We start from the raw sequence: 17146 nt of genomic DNA, 5'->3' as shown, positions 1-17146 counted from the left end.
TTATGTGAAGTTTCTTAACATGTGACTTCTACATGATGGTCTCAACAAAAATTCCAATAAATAGATTTTTCAAAATGGTTGTGAGTGCTGTGAGATACCTGAAATAAAATAATGGTCAAATGTTCTTTATGTTCAGTGAAAACATCCTTCTTTTGGTATATAGATGCAAATCCTCTCAACAGTCTGATGTCACACCAGGACATCTTACCTGAACAGCAAACACGAGGAGCAGCAGCAGCAGATACCTCATACTTTTGACTACTTTATACTATTAACCATGGATTGGTTGTGACCATATGGTTTTCTTTTCTCGTTAGTAAAGTCTACTTCTGCAAAAGCCACCATTGCTGACACCATGCACGCCTCAGGAAAGCGTCGGGATGATGGACAAGCCCAGGGTGCCCGTCCAAAGGAGACTGTGTCTGCAGGGAAAGAGCCAGTTCATAACCTGACACATAAATCCAGCTCAGATGATCCAAAGAGGAAGAAAGCTCCTCAAGAGGTAGCAATCTAAAGTATTCATTATCTGCTAAAAAAGTTTTGAATATACAACACAATCAAAAGACTTCAGATTGCAGCATTAACATTTCACACAAAACCAATAATCATGTGTTGAACAATGACTAAAAAGGCATAGGCAGAAGCCAACTGCTTATAAAAGCCTATCCTATATTATCCTATATTACCAACTTTCTTTTTTTGGCTACCGACCTCCAGAAAACCAAAAAGAGAAGAGAAAAGCAAAGAAACAACAGAAAAGCAAAGAAACGACAAAGGGCAAAGAAACAACGGAAAAGCAAAGAAACATTAACAGATAGTCAATCGCACTTATAAGCTTCAAAAATAGCTTTACAAACCATTTTCTTAAAAACCAAAAGAGAGTGACATGTTTTTTAAATTTATGTTGGCATCATTCCAGAATATAACTCCAGTAATGGAGACACATCTCCTTTTCATACCTATTTTAGCTTTTGTACAGTAAAATTGCAGACACCTCTAAGATACAGAGTCTCCTGAATTGAAAAAAACCTCTGTATTGAGTCAGGAAGCATTTTTGATTTTGCTCTGAACATAATTTGCATGATTTTATAATAAAACAAGTCATAAAATTTAATAACATGTGAATTTAGAAAAAGTGGCTCTGTGTGAGCGTAGTAATCAGCCTTATTGATGATACGTATGGCTCGTTTTTTAAGTTGTATTATTGAATTGAAGGTTTAAATTTAAATTGTTATTTTTCTTTCCACATATGTTACCTTCCATATTCCATATATTTTCTAATATCTTATCTTCCATTCAAAATATTAATTATTTCTTTTTACAATGCCACACATTTATTTAACAGTTGTTTTGTTTTCATATATCTATGTTTTTCCACATTTATGCTCTTGTTCTTTAATTCTCTTGTTCTTTTGTTTAACAGCTCTGGCTTTACTGCTCTTGGTTTTCAGGAGTGACTCCAAAGAATGAAATGAGAAATGATGCTGCTCTGGGGGCTTGTTTTCATCTCTGTTATATGACCATAAAATGTTCATAAAAGTGTGGCAATGCTGTTCTATGTGTTTTAGAAATCGGGCCAGAACAGATCCAGGCCAAAGTGGAAGGATGAGCCAAGTGCGATGGATCTAGCGGAGGGGGAGGAGAAACTTAAGAGGATGAAAGATCGACAGAACTTCCTTCGTAATCCACGCTTCCTTCCCCTGAATACACAGAAGGGCGGCAAGTCCCTCATCCAGGACAGGTTTGAGTAGATGAAATACAATAAGCACAGGTTAATCCCTCCTCGGTACTCACATAAAACATGTTGTGTACCTCAGTGGAAGCAGCTATACTTGCATTGAGATCCATGACAGATACCTCAGTGCAAGTAAAACTTCTTCAGCTCTTCCAAATATTTCTATGTCATTCACCTTTATAACTTTAACCTTGCATTTGAAAGATTGGACTGGAGACAGGAGATGGTCATCTGAATACATCAGAAACCCCTGTTCCTAGTGCGTTGCTATTGTTTTCATGTTTTTTTTATTTTTCTTTCCCTTGAAAGGGCCGCTGGTGATCGTGCTCCACTCTTCAAACCAAATCCCCCAGTGGTGATGTTTACTGAGTACAACGTGGGACATTCGTACAAGGTTTATCTTGTTCACATAGACATACCTTAGTCCATGGCCCAGAGCCCAAAATTTCACTTGTCAGCACCACTCAAGGTGACTAAACTTGCTTATGATTTTTGAAAATATATATGTCTGTAGATGATATTTTGGTATGATAACCCTTCCTGAGTGGCAGCTGGATCATAGTTTGAGTGACATTATGTGATAATTATGTACTTGGTTAACCTTCTTTCATTGTTATGTCCTTTATGTGGTGTATTTGCAGATAAAGACCAGTTTGTGGCATTAGTGGCTGTTATAGTTTCATAGGAGCCTAATGATGCTCTTTTAGTTTAAGGCTCACAATGACCTGTAACAATGATATATTATGGGGTATATTACCGTATTTTCTGGACTATAAGCCGCACCCGCTCTATTTTTCAAAAAATAATTAAAAAAAGATATACAAGCCGCATCCGCTCTATTTAAAAAAAAAAGATATGCAAACCACAGATATTTATGTTGTTAGATTAGATATTTACTACATGTACAGAATGATTTTGAACTGTAAATGATGTACACGTTTCAACCTAAATAGATCCTTTCCTAACAGTGTCTTTTAACACGGCAACAACTTTGCTGATTAAAACGGGACAGAACCAAGAGAAAATAACCGCTATTTATTTATGTATTTATCTGTTTGAAATCTGCCTCTACCTACTTCTATCTGCTAAAGAAGAAGTAGCGTATTCTTCTTTGCATTTATTTTGTCTTAGTTTTTATTCTAATTCTGGTTAGAGCGCCCCCTAGTGGTGGAAGAAAAATCCACAGAATAGCCGCGCCTTTGTATAAGCCGCATGGTTGAAAACCTATGAAAAAAGTAGCGGCTTATAGTCCAGAAAATACGGTATACATTTCCTGAATCCTTATGGTCCTGCGAGTATTCCAGTTTTTGTATTTTGTGTCTCTGTTGTTCCTAGATGACACAGGGCTAAAAGATAGTATATCATTTAGGCGAAAATTGTGTAAAAATGTGTGTTGTTTATAGTTTAAAGAGCTGCAGTGACCTCTATGTTGGTCAGAAAGATTCACATCTTAGCTTCAATGAATGCTTAAAACGGTCCCCTTTAAAATGATACCAAAGACAATATTGTGAAACATTGACAGATATCCTGTACATGAGTCTAAACCAGGATATGCAGCAGCATCTAAAGTGTAATTTTCTGAACGGGGTGAGTGACTTCATGAGATGATAAATATGATACATCTGCCACTCAGGAAGGTTATCAAACCAAAATATCATATACAGACATGGATATTTTCAAAAATCATAAGCAAGTTTTGTCACCTTGAGTGGTGCTGATATCTGGTCTGGCCCATGGACTAGCTGACACAAGAAATACTCCTATGAAATGATGCAATAGTAACACATCCTGCTTTGTCAGACCACACTGGAGCTGATAAACGTGACTTCCTTGAGCCACCACGTCAGAATCGTCCCCCCCACCACTCGTTACTTCTCGGTTGGCCTGGGTGAGTTCATTGTGGCTCGTATTTGATTATATATAGACGCACGGTTACACCCAAAGAGGTGTGGAAATCTTGAAGTGTAATTTAAGTCAGTAACCAGTAGGGCTGTTCGATTTTGCCCAAAAATAAAATCTCGATTTTTTTCTCTCAAAATACGATTTTCGATTACGATTACGATTATTTTGTGAATTGACAAAAGGCAAAGAAATGATTTCAAATATGCTGTTTTTTTTATTGAACATTTGCCCCATTTGGCTTTAAGTGCAAACTTTGCTCTTATTAAACCAAAAATGAATGAATAAAGTGCAAAACTCTTTTCAATAAGTTGCAAAACTCTTTTCAATAAGTTGAAAAAAAGTTTTAAAAAATATAATAAAATATAAAGTTTTATCTCTGAAAAAAAAATCAGCAAATCAGCACTTGCAAACATACAGTAAGTTATATTTCCAATTAAATAAAACAAGACATTTTCTAATTAAACTAAACTGGGTCTTTGCATGCTAAATAATAATGCAACCCATGAAGGAGCCCTAGTAACCAGATCAAAAAGGAATGCATGCATCTCAACAAATCAAGTCACATTTTTCTGGAACATGATTCATTGTTTTTAGGTTTTGGTCATGGTGAACACTAGCACCACCTGCCGTAACAAACACGAAATGATCTTAACATAAGCTGAACTGAGTTGTATTTATGTTAGGAGCTTATATATATTATGTTGATGGTGTCTGTTGGCAGGGAGATTCCCCAGTAAAGGTGGCATTGTTGCTCCAGGAATGAGTGTTAAGTACACGGTCAGTTTCACTCCAGACAGCCTGGGTGACTACAAGGATTTTATACAAGTAGTGATGCAGGCTGGGAGCAAACTTGTGGTACCCATTGAAGCGCGGCGTCCTCCTCCTAAACTCACCTGTGAGTCTTGTAAAAATCTCCTTCTTTTTATTGTACTTTGTTCATGCATTGTTGATAACACACCTCCCCTTAACCGCTGCACAGTGTCAAGAGTCCTGGACTGTGGTTTTTGCCTGGTCGGTGGAGAAAAGCGTGTTGAGTTCCCTTGCCGAAATGTCGGCCTCAGCACTGGGAGTTTTGACATCATCCCAAAGAGCCAGTGGCCAGTCTCAGATCTTAGGGTAGAAATCCACTTTCTCCTCTGTCAAAAATGTACAGACTAATTCAATTCAATTAAAAACTGAAATCAAATCAGTTGTGATGACAGTTATCTTTTTACCTTTCTTCGCATATAGTCTGTAGTTGGAACAAACTTCACTGAGCAGCCACCCTTTAAAGTGACTCCATCAATGTTCGTGCTGCAGCCTGGCGAGGCTACTGTTGTACAAGTAAGTCACGTCTTCTCAATTTAAACTCTAATGGAAGCATGATTTGTTTCTGCAATACATAAACTTGTTTTATTGTGTTTTTTTCCATCACATACAGGCTCTGTTTTACATGTATACGTGTGTGTTGGCAGGTTGTTTTCTCTCCCACCATTGCAAGAAAGAGCCATCAGGTTTTCACTGTCGTCTGTGACAACTGCCAGGTGCAAGACGTTTCCATCAAAGGTGATTCTTCGCAGTAGACATTAAGCAGTGTTTTCTCTGTGATAGAACCCTATAAAAAAGTGCTACCGCTTTGAATGCTGTGTGCGTGTCTCCCAGGTGAAAGTCAAGTGATCGCACTCGAGCTCGTCTCCGTATCTGGGGAGAGGGGCCCTCCTGTGTTGGGAGAGATGCGCGACAACGCTGCAGAGCACCTTGTCCGTTTCAGCCCATGCAACCCTCACTCTGTGCAACACAAGTCGCTGGTCATCAGAAACAACATGTAAGTCTCAATTAGGGATGGGCGGTATGGACTAAAAGATTTATCACGATAATTTCTGGCATTTATCCCGATAATGATAAAAATGATAATAAAAAAATACCAATTCAGCTCCACCTTTGTAACTATAAATCTATCACCACATTCAGTCTTTGGAGCCAAAACACTGCTCTAAAAGATACTAAATGCTACTAAACTACACCCATTAAACTGAATTGATAAAAGATCCCCGTTCCGCCATGTTTGTTACACAAAAACGTATCAACGGGAATTTATCCTTCTTTCTTTCTTTCTTTCTTTCTTTCTTTCTTTCTTTCTTTCTGCCTCATTTCTTTCTTTCTGGCTCATTTCTATTTCTTTCTTTCTGGCTCATTTCTTTCTTTCTTTTTTTCTTTCTTTCAGGCTCATTTCTTTCTTTCTTTCTTTCTTTCTTTCTTTCTTTCTTTCTTTCTTTCTTTCTTTCTTTCTTTCTTTCTTTCTTTCTTTCATTCTGGCTCATTTCTTCCTTCCGTCCGTCATCAACAGGAATTTATCGTTTTTACCTCGAGATGACAAATTCTTATCGTGGAGAATTTTTTTGACAGTATATCGTGAACGGTAAAATATCGCCAATTCCTAGTCTCAATAAGCCACCTTTGTATAACATGAATTTTCATTTTTGGCCAGGAGATAACATGATTTGTGACAAGACCAGTCTAAAATAAAGCATCTGGATTCAAGCTCCCCTGATGGCAATAATTATTACGCAGTTGACATTTTTTCTTGCATAAAATTCTGATTACCTTCAATACTCAAAGCAACTGTTCTGATCATAACTGTTCTTTAATAGAAAAACCAGCAGAGAAAGAATTTTTCCTCGGGGATCCTTAAATACCACATTAAAAGTCTGTTTCTCCTTCTATCTTATCATCTTGGGGGTGAAGCAACTTGGAGATGCCTTTCAAATGGGGAATCATGAAGCCCGATCTGGATCATCTGCTTCCAGAGGAAACCCCCAAGTCTGCACATGTTCAGTCCCACCCGGACACAGACGATGTTTTCCACATCAGCCCCTTAACAGGCGTCCTGGCTCCTTGCCAGGAACAAGAGTTTCGCATCAGTTTCTGTCCGAAGGAAGTAAGAATACTTTAGTCCCGGATGTGCTTGAACAATGTTGTATTTTTTTTAAATGTATTTTAATTTTCAAAAGTTTTTCTACAAATTAAGACTGTTTGTTTCTGTTTTCTTCAGTTGAAGGATTACCACTCTGTCTGTCACTTAGTTGTAAGGGATGTCCCCCAGCTGCCCCCAGAGCCCAGTGAGCACAGGTACATTTCTTTTCATTTGAGCTGGATAATGTTCATGTTGCATGTGTAAAATCCAAAGTAATCGCTTACGAACAAGGTTGAAGCCTCTGTGACATAACTTTCCTCTAATGAAACTCCAAATTGTGTCTACTTTTGTGGAAAATGTAGTGTTTCCCAGCCTGGCCCCAAGGTGAGTGACGTCACCGTCATGAAAGGAAAGGTCCAGGGACGTACAGAGCCGTACCAGATCCTCCTGGACCCCGATGCTGTTGTAATCCCTGGAGACATCTTTATACACACCACCACTTGCAGGCTATTTAAGGTTATTTAAGCCACTTTTTACTTCAAAGTCTCCATAGTGGATATTTACTACTTTTCTGTGAAGTCTTATTGTCCCTGTTTTGGCGTTATTAATAGTGTTTTTCATCTTATCTGTGTCCTCAGATGTGGAATTATAGTAAAACCTTCATTTTGTTTCAATGGGAGACGTTCAACAGGAGTGGCCATGTGATAGAAGTGAAGCCATCTGCTGGTAGAATAGGTGTGTTCCACAACGATTGGGTATTATGTTCATATTTTAGTGTTTTTTTTAAATGATTTGCCTCTTTTTTGTTCACTGTTTGATTGATTGCCTCCAGAGGAGGACAGCTGCTTTGATTTCAAGCTTGTTGTGACTGGAGGGAAACCAGAGAAGATTGTGACCAGCTTGATTTGCAACATACAACACCACCACAAGCCCATCACTTTGCCTGTAGAAGTCTCTTTCAAAGTAAGATTTAGGGCCAATCCCAATGTTCACCCTACTTTCTACCACTAGCCCTACAAATGAAGCCACAGGGGTAGGGCCTTGTAATCTTCCCTAGGGATTGGGACACCACTTGCTACTTCACTGCGTGGTTTACGTTCCGGTACGTAGGCGACTGCGTAGTTACGTTTGCACATACGTCACACCATATCAAGAAGCCCAGAGCTAAAAGCTGTTTTAATTTCTGCTGTAGCGCTGTTAATATGCCACTTTATTAAGTTTTAATATTTTTTCAGGCGTAAAAGTAACCGTTAAGATCCCCAACCTGGGCTCAGTTTATCCAAATAACACCTGTTAAGAAATTTGATCTGATGTTTTCGGGGATGAGAAGAGCCGCCGGCGATTTATGGTTCCGCGTTAAATCGACGCAGAGCCTGCGGCATAGGGTCTGCGTTGGTGAAACGCAGAACCATAAATCAGCCTTTATTCTGGCGGGATCTGAAGATACAACGCAACAACGAGCAAGCGAGTGATTATGTACATTCACTGAGTGAATATTATGAAAGTAAAATATATATTTCTCGGCAGAATTGTAATCAAAATGCATTTTTATGCAGAAACTAACTCAAAATATTGATTTTATTCACTAAAAAATAAGAAATGTCCGCCAGGTTTTTTTGTTTGATTCAGTCTGCAAATGATGACGTAAAGCATTCTGGGAAATTTCTCTAGCCCTCGGTCAGCTAGTCAGCATCTGAAAACCCTCGCTGTGAAGGGCTAGATTCATACACACTAGCCCTCGTTATGTCCCCTACCCCTAAATGCAAAGAGGAATTGGGACCCCACTACCCTCATGGGAACGCGCAAAATCTAGGGGTAGGGCTGAAAAGTAGGACTAGGGGGGGGGATTGGGACTGGGCCTTAATCTTGTGGTCGAAACAAACTTCACCAATGCGTGTTATTGCTCTGGTGTTGTTGAGTATTATGTCTTCAACAGGGTCCCACAGTGACCGTCAGTGTTCCCAGCATTGACTTTGGTCTGCTGAGACTTGGGGAGGCGACTCACGCTACTTTTCTCCTCACCAATCCCACCCCATTGAGGGCCAAATGGAAGCTGGAGCAGAGCCTCAATAGTTTTCAAGACCACCAAGACACACAGGTGCTGCTCACTAACACACCAGGGAGAACTGTGCTTGCAGCATTTGATTGTTTTAGTGTTTTTTTTACATCTTTACGTCACTGGTCCGTGCTGGTCTTTAGATGACGGTGAAGCCCAGCAGTGGTACGCTGCCACGTTTGGCTTCTTGCAGTGTGGAAGTGTTCTTCAGGCCACGATCCTGCCAGCAGTTTGAAACTGAGCTGGAGCTGACGGTGGAGAACGGAGAAGGAGGGTGAGTAATGCACTGAAACATAAAACCCATGGTTATTTTCCTAAAGAGGGTTGTTACCTCTTTATTGAAGCGCTTGTAGAATAATTCACAGATGTGCGTCGTTCCCAGACCACCAGCTGTGATGGCAGTGACTCTCTCCTGTTGATAATTGTTTCCTGGATGTTTTTAGCAGTCACCTGAGGGTGCGAGCAGATGTGCAGTCTCCTCAGGCGTGCCTGTTAAACTGCAGGCTTGTCCTCTCTGAACTTTACCTTGGAGTTCCCACCACAGCCAGCGTGACTCTTCTCAATCAGACTCTGCTGCCGTCACACTTCAGCTGGGTGGTACGTTACATTACTTTTAATAGTGTACTCAACGATCCCATTACATCCTCTAGTCTAGATAGAAGACGGTGTCTCAATTATGGATGCTTGTCATTTATAATTTGTGCATTACTTTATCAGTATTTACAGTACTCGAGTTGTAAAAAAAAATCAGGGGGGATGGGGGATTTTATCATATGGGGACAGATCATTTGTGCTGATTACAAATAATATAATATATTACAAATAATAGCAGTGACCAAAACACCTGCAGAAATACTGCAGGAATGACATAGCAGCAGTTAAATGCAGCCTTCTGTAAGCTTTAAATATCCACTGGGCTTACATCAAATACATCAAAACACAACTATAAAAAACACTTTTCTGAACTTATCAATATGACTCTGTCCTTCATAGGATAAGTAACATGGATCACTGCAAAAACTCAAAATCTTAACAAGAATATTTGTCTTATTTCTAGTTAAAATGTCTCATTTTAGTAAAAAAATCTTATTACACTTTTACAAAACAAGACTCATCACTGGAAAAAACAACAATTTTCACCTATTTCAAGTAGATTTTCACTTGAAATAAGTAGAAAAATCTGCCGGTGGAACAAGATTTTTTTGCTTGTAATAAGAAGATAAATCTTGTCCCACTGGCAGATTTTTCTACTTATTTCAAGTAAAAATTTACTTGAAACAGGTGAAAATTGTCAAATAAGTAATTTTTCTGGTGATATTTTTCTGGTGATGACTCTAAATGTTGAAATAGCAGTAAAACCACATTCATTGATAAAAATGACATAAGGGATGGAAAGGAGGGATGGCAGTTTTACAGGGGGGGATGATTTGGACCGTTTTTATTTCAGGGGGAATGCCATCCCCCCTCATCCCCCCTCAACTCTAGTACTGAGTGTTTAGCACAATCAGCAGAAATTGGACCTCAGTTTTTTCATGTCAAGGAAGAAATGACTAAAACTAACCTTGTTGATGAAAGATTGATTTATTTATTTTGACTGAACAGGGCCAGCTCCAGGGCAAACAGGCTTCACTGTGTACAGCCACTTTCCACCCCTCCTCTGGTATTCTAGGGCCTAATGAAAGCGTAGATATTCTAGTTAATTTCACCTCTCGCACAGACGTAAGTGCCGGTTTCGGTTAAGATCATAAACATATTAACAAAGTGTGAGAGATGCTTTCTATTGATGATGGATACTGTATCCTCCTGCTTGTCTCTGTGTTTTTAGCTGGAGCTGACTGAGGTGACGGCTCTCTGTGAGGTGGAGGGGATGAACTCACCTCTTGTTCTCGCTATCGTAGCTTCCCCGAGCAAGAAACTCAGCGTGACCTACTCGGTGCCCCGTGTCTGGTAGCAGGCTTAACAACTAACCACTGACTTGTCAATCAGGCAGACTAGAAGTGCTTCCCCTTGAAACATTGTCTTTACCTTCCTTCTAGTCCTCCACTGGATGATGCTTGCCCTCCGCCACTGGTGCTCCACTTTGGGGAAGATGTTATTTTGAAGAAAGCTGTGACCAAGCAGCTGCTGATAACCAATCAAACTGCCATCCCTGCGACTTTTACTATCCAGGCAGAGTATTTCACCTGCCATGCCTCCAAGACTGATAGCAAACCACAGAAAAGGTAAAGGAGTCAGTTTACTGACCTGAATAGTAAATCACAGTGCAACAGTGGCGTCAATTCAGTCTTACTAAGGTATGGCAAGGTTACGAGTCACAGAACTTAACTAGAGTATCAATCAACACGTCCAGCAAATACTCATCACAGAAGTCTGCTATGTAGCAAATCTGTGTGGTCAAGAAAATTGGAACTTTTTCAAATGCAGTCTCGCTCACTGCAAAAACTCAAAATCTTACCAGGAATATTTATCTTATTTCTAGTTAAAATGTCTCATTTTTAGTCAAAAAATCTCATTACACTTAAAACAAGAGTCATTACCAGAAACATAACTTGTTATTTGACCATTTTCACCTGTTTCAAGTAAATTCTGCCAGTGGGACAAGATTTATCTTCTCATTACAAGCAAAACAATCTTGTTCCATTGGCAGATTTTTCTACTTATTTTAAGTGAAAATCTACTTGAAACAGGTGAAAATGGTTGTTTTTGAGTCTTGTCTTAAATGTAATGAGATTTAAAAAAAAATGAGACTAAAAATGAGACATTTTAACTAGAAATAAGACAAATATTCTTGTTAAGATTTTGAGTTTTTGCAGTGTATACTAACTAGTGAAATCGATCATGTTGTTCTTATTTGCATTTGTAGTTATTCCATAAATGTATTTAAAAAAAACAAACATTTACATTTAACCCTTGAAGCAAAGATGTGGCGGCTGCCATACCTTCATACCCAATTGACGCCCCTGCAGTGCAACCTTATTTTTTTCTTGATAGCAACGTAACATAAACTGCATCTTCATCACAGATTCTCAGTCTCTTTCCGGGCTAAGCAAGAGGAAGCAAAAGCACATGAAGGTATGCTTTTACCTTTTATAAATGTGTGAGTATTTAGCTCAAGCAACGCTGATCTATTGATTCCAGTGGCTTTGATCATTTGTTTGGTTCATCAGAGTTTGTGAGCGGCCTTCTCGCTTATGGAAAAGGTGCTGCTTTCCACGTGAACCCAGACTCAGGGCCGCTGGGGCCATTTCAGACTCAAACTGTGCACGTGACTGCCTACACAGACATGTGGGGGGAATACAGAGATCAGCTCGAATGCAAAGTGTGTTTTTCTTATGTTCTATAATATCAGAGCTGATGTACAGTGTATTTCAGGGCTAGAGAATTTTCAGGGTCATTGTGTGTGTTTTTCCGCTGCAGGTTGGGACACTTGAACCCGTCCTTATTCCTGTGCAGATGACTGTAAAAGGTTGTCCGCTCTACTTCCAGATAACAGGACCACGGGAAGACGACCAGCACCAGGGACCAACTATATAGTCTGTTACATACTCTGTGTGTCAAGTTTGGTTTCTGTGAATTTTTAATTATGGTTGTTTGACGTCTGTGTTTGCATTGGCAGCTTTGGCACTCACATCTCTGGAGGGGACACAGTTTCTCGAGCTCTCTACATCAAAAATCCCACCATGTTTGGTACGATTTTATTATAACTGGAGCAATTCTATTTGACTCACACATTCCCTGTTTGTAAAATAAGAATTATTTCCGGCTGAGTATGTACATTTATTGTGCGACAGATATCCGTGTGGACTGGGAGACTTACAACATAGATCAGAATGACCGTAAACTGGTGGATGTTGTGGTGAAATGTGGAGACCCTTTCCCACTTAAAGATGCCGACGGGAATGAGATACAGAGAAGGCCTTTAGGACTTTTTGATGGAGACATTCTATCAGCAGGGGAGGAGGTTAACACACCCGACTCCAAGGGCGCAAGCGCTTCCCTCCAAACTGTGAGTGTATCAAGCATCACCCCACAGATATATTAACAGAAGTCTTTTATCACATGGCCTCTGGGAAATACTGTATTTTCTGGACTATAAGCCGCTACTTTTTTCCTAGGTTTTGAACCGTGCGGCTTATACAAAGATGCAGCTATTCTGTGGATTTTTCTTCCACCACTAGGGGGCGCTCTAACCGGAATTAGAATCAAAACTAAGACAAAATAAATGCAAAGAAGAATACACTACTTCTTCTTTAGCAGATAGAAGTAGGTAGAAGCAGATTTCAAACAGATAAATAGATAAATACCGGTTATTTTCTCTTGGTTCTGTCCCGTTTTAATCAGCAAAGTTGCTGCCGTGTTAAAAGACACTGTTAGGAAAGATCTATTTAGGTACAAACATGTACATCATTTACAGTTCAAAATCCTTCTGTACATGTAGTAAATGTCTAATCTAACAACATAAATATCTGCGGCTTGTATATCTTTTTTTAATTATTTTTTTAAAAATAGAGCGGATGCGGCTTATATTCAGGTGCGGCTTATAGTCCAGATATAGTTATTCTCCCACCGGCTCAAACGAAGCTTTCCTCTATCGATTTCAGGATGTGGAAGAGGAGAACGTTATATCTGAGAGTGACTTGGCAGAAGAGAAGACTTGCCTTCATCCTTCTGCTGTGAAGAAAAACTTTGTCTCCGTCCACATCAGACCGCATGTGGGCAACCTCTCAGATGAGCCTTACTGCATCACACCACGACAAACAGTTAAGGATTATTGCCAGACTCTTTGATTACACTGATTAAACACTTTCATTACTTGATCAGAAAAGTGAAGCATATCTTTGCCGTTTGTATTAAAAGGTGATTCCAAGGAAGAGCACTGCAACCTTTCATGCCTCCTTCACGCCTGTGACTCTCTCTGGGACGGCCTGTGAGTCCACATGTGTGGGCCTGGCGCTGGGTTTCATGAGCCTAGACTCCCAGGTAGTCTTTACACGTGCAAAGCAGCACATTTCAATATTAAATCACGTTAAATGTCGAGATTAATATTGAAATACCATTTCGAGAAAAAAGTTGAAATGTCGAGAAAAAAGTCGAAATGTCGAGATTAATGTTGAAATACAATTTCCAGAAAAAAGTCAAAATTTCGTGAATAAAGTCGAAATTTTGTGAATAAAGTCGAAATTTTGTGAATAAAGTCGAAATTTCGAGAATAAAGTTGAAATACATTTCGACTTTTTTCTCGAAATTGTATTTCAACATTAATTTCGACATTTCGAGGTGCATAATGAAAAAAAAATCTTCCTCATCTAAAATATTATTTTTATTTTTCTTCTGCCATTTATGCCTATGTTGATTTATGTGTTGCAGGCTAGAGCTTATGTCCCAGGTAAAGTTAGAAGGGTACAGGGTTTGGATTTAGAGCCTATCCGACTGGATCTACAGGCAGCCGTTAGCCCTGCAGTGTAAGCAATTACGTTCTTGCTATTTATGTCCCACATCCAACTCAATTTATGTTTCCTAAATTAAAATAAGCTGAGGTTATGCAAAAAAAAGGAACCTAGAGGTGGTGTGATTAAGTTGCATATCTTCTCGTGTGGATCCCCGCTGCTGCAGGCTGTTAGTGCAGATGGAGGAGGACGACGGGGTGCTGCAGTTCACCGCCTCTGCCGGTGATTTACTGAAGGGAGAATCTGACAAAGAGGTGAGGGATTCATCGAGGATTACATGAGGTATTGATCTCAAGTAAGGACAGGGTTTTAATCAGTCTTTGGTTATTTTGTTGCGTTATTCTGCAGGTCAGTGTTTGCGAATTTGATGTTAAACAGAGATGTCAGCTTAAGAACCCCTTGAAGATGCCCTTACGCTTCAGACTGGAGACTAAGCCTCCATTTTCAGTTTTCAAGTCTCAGCCTCGAGCTCAGACCAGCATCTCCAGCAGCACTGCCACAGATGACAGTTACCCTCTTTTGCTGCAACCTGAAGAATGGATCGAGGTGAGATTAGGAGAGGCAACTGTTGATCTGAGGGATGTTTGCTGTTATTAACAGAAAAACACTTTTCTTTTCTGCAAATTCCAGGTGAAAGTGGCCTTTCACTGTTCCTTGCCACTTCTGGACACTGTGGATCAGCAAGGAGAGGAACTCCTCCCCACAGCGATGCTGATCCACAGTAAAAGTGGTCAGAAGAAGCTTCGCTTTGAGCAAAACCTCCAGATCACCTTCAGCAACAACACCCAGCAGGTCAGACACACATATATTTGGTTTATATGCAGAGCTGGGTTGCGTAGCCAAAAATTGTACTCAAGTAAAAGTACTGTTACTTCAGAATAATATGACTCAAGTAGAAGTAAAAAGTAGTCATCCAAATAATTACTTGAGGAAAAGTGAAAAAGTACTTGGTGAAAAAACTACTCAAGTACTGAGTAACTGTTGAGTAACGTCTGATTTATTTTTTTAACACAACCATTCAAACAGACAAAAGTACAAAATAATCATCTTCAGGCAAATTAAATCAATAAAATAATATAAATTAAAATGAATAAAATATAGCTTAAATTAAAATAAGCTTAAAGGAGCTTGGGGCTGTTTTTTTTATTTGCAAAATGTGCTGCAATTCGGTCCAGATTTTCCCGCGCTGTCCTGCAGATGTGACGTCACATGACGCTGCATGCACGTTCTCCCCGTTCTCCCGTGCCGGCTTCACTGTTGGCTGCAGTACCCCCAACGGCCGTCATGGTGAAGGGTGGCGATAGAGAGTCTCATTTCTTAAAAGCAGCCGCAAGCTCCTTTAAAGTAAATTCAAGTACTTTAATAAGTAATAAAATAAATAAAATAACAGAATAAAAAAATAAATTAAGCACAAGTCGCACAAGATTTCAAGCCTTTGTACTTTTCTTTTTTAACCAGGCAGAACTAGAACAAGCCCATGAACTCATAGAAACTCTGTGTGTGTTTGAGTCTGTGTAAATGTGACAAAACATGCAAAAAAACAAACATTTTTCCCAAAGAATCACTCAGTGATGTCGTGAGATTGACCCGTACGTGGATAAAAGGGATAAAAGAAAAGTAACGAGCTCAACGTAGCCTAATGTAGCGGAGTAAGAGTAACAGTTTCTTCTTCACAAATCTACTCAAGTAAAAGTAAAAAGTATAGTGATTCAAAACTACTCCTAAAAGTACAACATTTCCAAAAATTTACTCAAGTAAATGTAACGGATTAAATGTAACTCGTTACTACCCACCTCTATTTACATGTAAATGCTAAATGTAGCCTATGATTTCACAAAATCTATTTCCTCTGTGCAGACGGTGCCTCTCCGAGCCCATCTGTATCTCCCTACACTGAGTCTGTCCTGCAACTCCCTCAGCTTCGGGGTTTGCTACGTTGGGCAGACACAGACTAAAGACGTGAACCTAAACATCGCAGGAGGTCACATCTACTGGAAGTCACTTATAGGTAACCAGGCAACCATTCATACAACCATCAATCATAGCTGGATAGCCAAGAAGCATTAGTCCTGCTTTTCTGTATGCTGCTTTGCTTGTCGGCCTGAATTGGGTCTCTCATTTTTAGAGTCTGGTGAAGGAGAATCGGATGTGTTTAGAGTTACACCTGATTTTGGGCTTCTCAAATCCAACAAGCCCTACGCGACCGTCTGCAGCCAGAGTCTACAGCTCAGCTTCACTCCCAGGTATTTATCCTTGCTGAAGTCGTAAGCACAAGACAGAAAACATACATCTAGTCGACATATGTCAATAATTATGGAAGAGTATTAGGGCCATGCAGGAGAAAAAATATTTGGGAGGGGAATATTTTTTTTTATTGTGCACTTCGAGAAAAAAGTCAAAATGTCGAGAAAAAAGTCGAAATGTCGAGATTAATGTTGAAATACAATTTCCAGAAAAAAGTCGAAATGTCAAGAAAAAAGTCGAAATGTTGAGATTAATGTTAAAATACAATTTCGAGAAAAAAGTCGAAATTTCGTGAATAAAGTCGAAATTTTGTGAATAAAGTCGAAATTTCAAGAATAAAGTTGAAATACATTTCGACTTTTTTCTCGAGGTGCATTTCGAGGTGCATAATGAAAAAAAAAAATCTTCCTCATCTAAAATATTATTTTTATTTTTCTCCTGCCTGGCCCTAATACTCTTCCGTAAATAATACTTCAGCTTCAGGTGTTTTCTCGTTTTATTCGCAGCGAGGACAGAGAGTTCAAGGCCGTCATGGTCATCACGTCTCCTTTGGTGAAGACTCCCATCACTCTGCAGCTCCAGGGAACAGGATCCGGATGAGTTGTACACGTCCGTGTGACGCCACAGTCCCCACAATTGTATTATTATAATTATTATTCTGGTATTGTGAATAAACTCAAACTCAAACTCAAACTCAAACTCAAACATGTGTTATAGTAATTTCATAAGAAAGTGGCAAAGGGTTTCCAAAGTATTTCATAAAATTGTCTTAGTACAGGAACATTTTTTGGCTATTTGTATTACCAAGCCAGTGTTTTCAAATATTTCAGTTCAATTCTGGCTTATGTCTTCAATCCCAAAGTTTTTTA

General features: G+C 39.4%; 1 protein-coding gene across 1 annotated transcript; it reads left to right on the top strand.

Moving 5' to 3' along the window:
• The first annotated feature begins 355 nt into the window (after positions 1-355).
• On the top strand, positions 356-16877 carry LOC133454463 (deleted in lung and esophageal cancer protein 1-like). The gene is made up of 34 exons (XM_061733195.1): positions 356-502; positions 1569-1741; positions 2045-2129; positions 3536-3623; positions 4359-4532; positions 4617-4753; positions 4868-4960; positions 5092-5182; positions 5279-5441; positions 6362-6554; positions 6669-6745; positions 6893-7046; positions 7169-7265; positions 7363-7493; positions 8467-8628; positions 8730-8860; positions 9033-9183; positions 10189-10305; positions 10412-10533; positions 10623-10808; positions 11609-11658; positions 11754-11905; positions 12004-12119; positions 12203-12273; positions 12378-12598; positions 13188-13346; positions 13444-13566; positions 13954-14048; positions 14200-14287; positions 14382-14579; positions 14664-14825; positions 15891-16041; positions 16159-16276; positions 16784-16877. The coding sequence occupies exons 1-34, from the start codon at positions 356-358 to the stop codon at positions 16875-16877; spliced, it is 4470 nt and encodes a 1489-aa protein (XP_061589179.1).
• Positions 16878-17146: the final 269 nt, after the last annotated feature.

The sequence above is a fragment of the Cololabis saira genome, chromosome 11 (genome assembly GCF_033807715.1).
Source record: "Cololabis saira isolate AMF1-May2022 chromosome 11, fColSai1.1, whole genome shotgun sequence".
Lineage (NCBI taxonomy): Eukaryota > Metazoa > Chordata > Actinopteri > Beloniformes > Belonidae > Cololabis > Cololabis saira.
This window is presented reverse-complemented; position numbering and strand designations above follow the sequence as displayed.